This window comes from Mus pahari, chromosome 3 (genome assembly GCF_900095145.1).
Source record: "Mus pahari chromosome 3, PAHARI_EIJ_v1.1, whole genome shotgun sequence".
Lineage (NCBI taxonomy): Eukaryota > Metazoa > Chordata > Mammalia > Rodentia > Muridae > Mus > Mus pahari.
The window spans coordinates 105,428,686-105,435,110 of record NC_034592.1 but is presented as its reverse complement, the minus strand read 5'-3'; the positions used below and the strand labels follow the sequence as shown (position 1 = coordinate 105,435,110).

The 6,425-nt window shown below is 37.6% G+C and overlaps 1 protein-coding gene and 1 non-coding gene across 3 annotated transcripts in view; one reads left to right on the top strand and one right to left on the bottom strand.

Moving 5' to 3' along the window:
• Window positions 1–6,425, bottom strand: part of Ctdspl2 (CTD small phosphatase like 2) — a 55,590-nt gene that overhangs the window by 28,707 nt on the left and 20,458 nt on the right. Inside the window, exons 3-5 of one of the 2 annotated variants that reach the window (XM_021192133.1) lie at window positions 4,050–4,188; window positions 2,678–2,827; window positions 502–714 (exon numbers count right to left, since the gene is read on the bottom strand). In XM_021192133.1, the coding sequence (XP_021047792.1) occupies window positions 502–714; window positions 2,678–2,827; window positions 4,050–4,188 (502 nt within the window). The remainder of the gene's footprint in view (window positions 1–501; window positions 715–2,677; window positions 2,828–4,049; window positions 4,189–6,425) is intronic. The other variant, XM_021192134.1, reaches the window with a different exon arrangement.
• Window positions 6,319–6,425, top strand: LOC115063797. Its single transcript, XR_003843656.1, has one exon. It is a non-coding gene; the product is annotated as a U6 spliceosomal RNA (small nuclear RNA).

Below are 6,425 nucleotides of genomic sequence, written 5' to 3'. Positions count from 1 at the left end.
GGGGAGGGGGAGGAGGAGGGAGAGGGAGAGGGGGAGGAGGAGGAGGAGGAGGAGGATGACGAAGAAGACGACAGCTTGATCTACATAATGAAAATGGACAAACACAATCAGATCTTGTACTTTTTATGATCATGTACCACAGTACTTAGAAGTCTTGTGTCTACATTTCAATGTCAACTACTGCAGGAATATAACAGTTAAGTTAGAACTTCATAAAGACCTAAGATTAAGCTGCAAAGCTTGGGATAGTGGAAGAATCTCTTCTGGACAAGGGGGTCTCCACTTATGAATCAAACTTATGAATCAAAGTATGAGACTACCTCTCTTTACAGCCACTTTAGTCTTAAAGGTCTAGGCTATTGCATATGATGACAGGATTCAGGGACAAATCTTGTTAACTTCAAGTATGAAAAACTATCAATCTAGCCATTTAAAAAATATTAAATATTGTGTTTTTATAATAACCATTCATAAGATGTGCTAAGGGAGTATTTTCTTCACCTGTAAGGGGTGGGATATCCCGGGTAACTGTTTCTTCTGCTTCTTCTAAACCATTATTTAGTGATGGTCTCACTTGAACTGCTTGATTTGAGTAAACCGCTCCATTAGCTGATGTAGTGCTGGTAGTAATTTCATCCACCTGTTCCATGTCAAGTTGTTTCACTATCTCCTCAGCTTCCACAGCCTGTCCTGGGGAATCTGAGCCTGACGTTCCTGGAATTGTTTATCAACAAACCATGAATCACTTCAAAGCACAAATATTTAAAAAAGCTAAACACAAACACCATTATGATTTATTTATTTTTTAGATTACTCATACAAAGGTTAAACTGAGGGTACCATTGTTTGAAATTATCTATAAAAAAACCTCAGTAATCAATGGGGAATAAGGATTTTTTTTGTCTTTCAGTAGTAGGCATTGAATCTAGAGACTCACACATACTAGGCAAGCCCTCTGCCACTGAGCTGTACCCTCAGTCTCAACTCAATTTTTTTTCTTTTTAAAGATATGAAAGTACACTGTAGCTGTCTTCAGACACACCAGAAGAGGGCGTCAGATCTTGTTATGGATGGTTGTGAGCCACCATGTGGTTGCTGGGAATTAACTCAGGACCTTTGAAAGAGCAGCCAGTGCTCTTAACCATTGAGCCATCTCTCCAGCCCCTCCACTCAATTTTTAAGGCAAGGTTATCATTAAGTAGTTCAGTCAGGGCTTGAAAATTCATTCACCCTGTCTCAAAAAACGAAAGAAAATTCATTCAATCCTCCTGCCCGAGCCTCTCCAGTAGCTTGGGATTACAGACGACAGGTCTGTGTCACCAGGCCTAGCTACATAATATTTATGAACAAAGTTTTTTTAAGTTCTCAAATAGTTTGCAAACACCTCCTATGTCAAATAACTACAATTCAGAACTTTCCATTAAAGTACTATGTGTGAGTCATTTGATAAACATTAGCTCTCCATCTTCCAGTTCAAATACACTAAGCCTTCTAGACATGATGGCAACTACAATTTTCAACCAGTGAAATGTTATCCAAGAACAAGTTAAATGGTTTACTAACCATCAGAATCCTTTTACTAAAAGACCCAAGGTTAAATCATTTTTAAAAGACATAATATTAATTTTTAAAGACATGATTAATTTCTCAATGATTCCTTTTAAGTAATAGAGAATAAAGAATTACCCAATTCTTCTCACACTATGAAATACTACTGCTTTCTTCCTTCAAGTATAATTTTAAATAAAAAATAACGAAATCAACTTCTAGTATCTAAATTTCCTTATATAATACTTCTCTTCCCTTGGTGCTTTAATATTAACCCTTCTCCTAAAAGAGTATGTCTTAACCTGATACCCAACCCCAACATTTTTATTCTCCCAACTCTAATACACAATCTAAAATTCACTGCCACCAGTTAACTGGTTTTTCACATAGACAGAACAAAGAATAAAGGCAAAAACACTACTACTTTTGAGCCTTATGCTTTTTGACTACGCAGTTCTTTGCATCCATCTAACATATACTATTGCCAACATCCTCTTAATTCTAACACACAGCTCCTAGTTTGCTATGCAGCAGAGTGCAATGCTTTGCCAACATCTGTACTCCCGCTACTTTTGAGCTTCTTCCTTCCAGCCTCACTAAAAAATGTCTCTATGGTACTTCTGTGGGAGTTCCCTACCTCACCTGCTCTTCTGACTCCAGCTCAGTCAATAGCCTCCCTTAGTTTTCTTGCCTCTCTTCAATCTCTCACTATCAGACCTTTCTTGTTCTTAAACATAAGGATATGCTTGGTTTCAGAGATACAAGGCTATGTGACTTCTTTGGTTTTTCTTTCACATTAAATTCTTCATAGACCTCTACACTTATTGTCACCTTTTAAACTATACATTTTATCCTTCCAACTCAATGGTATTGAGCTTCCAAATTCAAGTGTTATATGCTCAGTCAGGTCTTTTTAGTGTTCGTCTCTGTCTCCTCTGACAAATATGCCAGTAAAATCAAGAGGTCTTTTTTTTTTTTTCTTTTTTTAAGATAGGGTTACTTTGTGTAGACCAGGCTGGCTTCAAACTCAAGAGATGTGCCACTATGCCCAGCTCAAAAAGGTCTTTAAAAGCTAGAAAACTGTAATTGTAGTTAATGTTTAACTGTCTAAAAAATGGGTTTTACTTACCATTTTTATTTGCTGGTGAAAAAAAGTTGAAGACAGGCGAAAATATGGTCCCCAACAATGTAGTCCTCGGGGGACTACCTGAGCAAGGGTTATCTTCTAATTTTCCATTTTGCTTTATATGTTGATTTGTCATTTCATAACTACCAGCTTCTAAGAATGAAAGAGGAAAAAAAAAGTAATGTCTAGAAAACACTGCATTTCAGGTGTGTGCTATAAACCATTTTAAAAATTCTTTCTTCTCAAACTATTTCATGTAGACTTACAATAATATTCATGAGTACTTAGCAAAGGAATCCTGAGGCCAATTTCTTATACATCAAATGATTTTAATGTATTTACAATGTTTATAAATGCTAACATTCACTGAGTTTTTTCAACGTTGATTTACACCTAAAGTTAAATAGCTGGAGAGGTTTCAAATCAGCACAGAACAAAAGAAAATGCAGCCGGGCACTGATGGCACACACCTTTAATCCCAGCACTTGGGAGGCAAAGGCGGGTGAATTTCTGAGTTCAAGGCCAGACTGGTCTACAGAGTGAGTTCCAGGACAGTCAGTAAACCCTGTCTGGAACCCGTTCCCCCTCAAGAAAGAAAATGTAAGTAAGCAAGCAAACAAGTTACTGATTCCAATACACAGATACAAGCTTCTTATTGTTTACATTTTTGGGACATTGGTTATTTCAGACTTTTCCTGGTATCTGTCTCTAATGAATGTCAAGTAAATGAATATATCTGATCCACAAACAAAGTTGTATACATAATTTCAACTAAATTGTCATAATGTTGATCCATTTCCCTGCTCTTGGTGTTGGAAACTGAGCAGGCTATGCAGGTTCACTACCACTGAGGCATGTCCTAGCTCCAGTCCATTTACATTGTATGAGAAATAATGTGTATCTGGTATTCTGTCTCTACTCATTGTAATTCATAAAAGTAAAAAATTTTAGGAAGATAATTTTTAATTTTACTTGATACTTTAAATTAATATTTAGCACTAAAACATCAATCTAAAGTATCAAAGATTATAAAAAACAGGAAAAAATAGCTCCAAATGTTTTGTTGTTGTTTTTTTGAGGATCTTGATTTGTTGCCTGGCCTTGAACTCTCTTGTCTTCTGCCTCTTGAATGCAGGCACTGGCCTGCCATGCCCAACCTCAAAGCAGGTTTTTTTTAAAATAAATTTACCTTTTTTACTTATTCACTTTACATTCTGTTCACTCCTTCCCATAATCCTTTCCCCATCCCCCATCTTCCCCCCTTTCTCTTCTGAGGTGGCAGGGGCCCCCCTTCAGCATCCCCAAAAGGCTACAGCAGGTGAGGAGGCCTTCAGCTTGCAGTCAAAGGACAGATAGCATGAAAACATAAACAAACCTCCATTGACTGGGCTTTTCCTTCTGATTCGAGACAGCTGTTTGTCAGGCTTCTCTCCAGTTCTCGGTGTTGATGTGATTAAATTATTATCTATATCACGTTCAATTCTACTCCGCTTCGAAGGATTTTCTCTCTCTTCCTTAAGATATAATAGGAAAAAAATTCATTGAGTATAATTATTCTGTTTCTCATTTTAAATGAAATAATACATACTTTCTCCTGTTTTTCATATACTGAAGAAACAAAGTGCAATTAACATTGAAGAGTGATTGAAAATGTTTTTAAAGTGTTGATATAGTTATTCTACATGATTATAATGATAGTCTAAGATTTCTCAAGGCTCCTAAATTTCCCATGCTGTTGAAATAACTGAACTTTACAATGTGCTCTGAATTTTCAGCCAACTTTATTTTAAAAACTATTCTAAACAACAAAGCTCCTTTCTGTGATCTCTAGAATGAAAGCCCCACAGAATCTGCTGGTATTCAGATTGCCAAAACCGCAACACCCTAATCCATACCTAGCACTCTATTCATTGCGTTACTTTGAGGTATGGGCACATGGCCTGTTTATACTACTCCTTAAGTATGACTGACGAAAATATACTGCCAAGGGAGCTGGAGAGATGAATGACTCAATAGTGAGGAGCAGTTTTTTTCTCTTGGAGAGGACCCAGTTTCTATTCCCAGCACCCACATGTTGGCTCACAGCCATATAATATATAACTCCATTTCCAGGAGATTCAACACCTTCTTCTGACCTTCATAGGAACCAGACACACATACATATATGCGGGTAAAACACTCATACACACACACAAAAAAAAAAATTAAATATACTTCCAAGCATTACTTTGACTTACTTTTCTCATCTGTAAAAATTTCCAGAGTCATTACTGCATGAGTCATTTCCTGCAATACTATATAATGCTCTACATTATAGTTTCTAGTTTAGTTAAGACAAACTAAAGTCATTGGATAAAGATTAGATTTTTCAAATTACAAGTGATACCTAATTTATATACACAATATTCTCATCTACCTTGGTTCACTGCTTAACTTTTGTCTTCTTTTGGGTACTTTAAAAAAATTTATGATTGTGTATGTATGCATGTAGGTAGTATGTGTGTGGTTGGAGGTTAAAGGACAGCACTGGGAGTGACTCTTGGTGGCAAACACCTCTACACACTGAGCCATTTCATCAGCTCATTTGAGGTACTTTTAAAATACAGCAGCAAAGGGGCTGGAGAGATGACTCAGCAGTTAAGAGCATATGCTGCTCTTTCAAAGAACCTGATTGCGGTTCCCAACACCCATGTCAGACAGCTCATGACCGCTTGAAAAATCCAACTCAAGAAAGATCTGACACCTTCTCTATCCTCTGGAGGCATGCCACATACGTATAACAAACATGCACACACGCATACACATAAAGGAAAATAATTCAAGTTACTCTTTAAAAACCTACAGTAATTAGGGGCTTATTGGTTAGGAGAACTGGCTGCTTTTTAAAGAGGACTGGGCACCCACATGACAGCTCACAACCATCTGCAACTCCAGTTCCAGGGGATCTGAGACCCTCTTCTGGCCTGCATGGACACTAGGTACACAAGTGGTACACAGACATACTTGCAGGCAAAATACCCATACACAGAAAGTTTTTTTTTTAAATTTTAACAACAGAATGTGATGACATGGTGGGTAAAGTAAGACAGGGGCCTATCCTGATGTTCTAGAGTTCAACCCCACAGTCCATATGATGGAAAGAGAAAACTAACTCTAACAAGCTGTCCACTGAACACTGGTATGGAAGTAGGTTGGTGGTCCTCGCTCATTACATAGGCAAACATACACAAAATACAATACAATATATACCACTATGAATTTCCTAAAGGCTGACTATTTAACTTTTAAAATAAAAGTGTGTAGGCCTTCATGAGTTTTAATGCATCATATGCATGCAGGAGCCTATGGAGGTCACAAGAGGGTGATTCCTTGGATCTATAGATAAGAGTTTTGGATGCTGGGAACCAAACCTAGGTTCTCTGCAAGAGCAGTAAGTGCTCTTAACCTCTGAGACATCTCTCCATCCCCCAAAATTATTTTTATTTCATGCACATAGCAGGTGTGTCTGGATATGTATGCCTAGTATCTGTGCAGGCAGAAAAAAAACCCAAAAAACTATCTTTAACAACAGTTAAAGACAGTCGTGAGTTGCCATGTGGATGGTAGGAACCAAACCCAGTTCGTCTGTAAGAGCAGCAAGTGCTGTGCTCGCTTCAGCAGCACATATACTAAAATTGGAACAATACAGAGAAGACTAGCATGGCCCCTGCGCAAGGATGACATGCAAATTCGTGAAGCGTTCCATATTTTT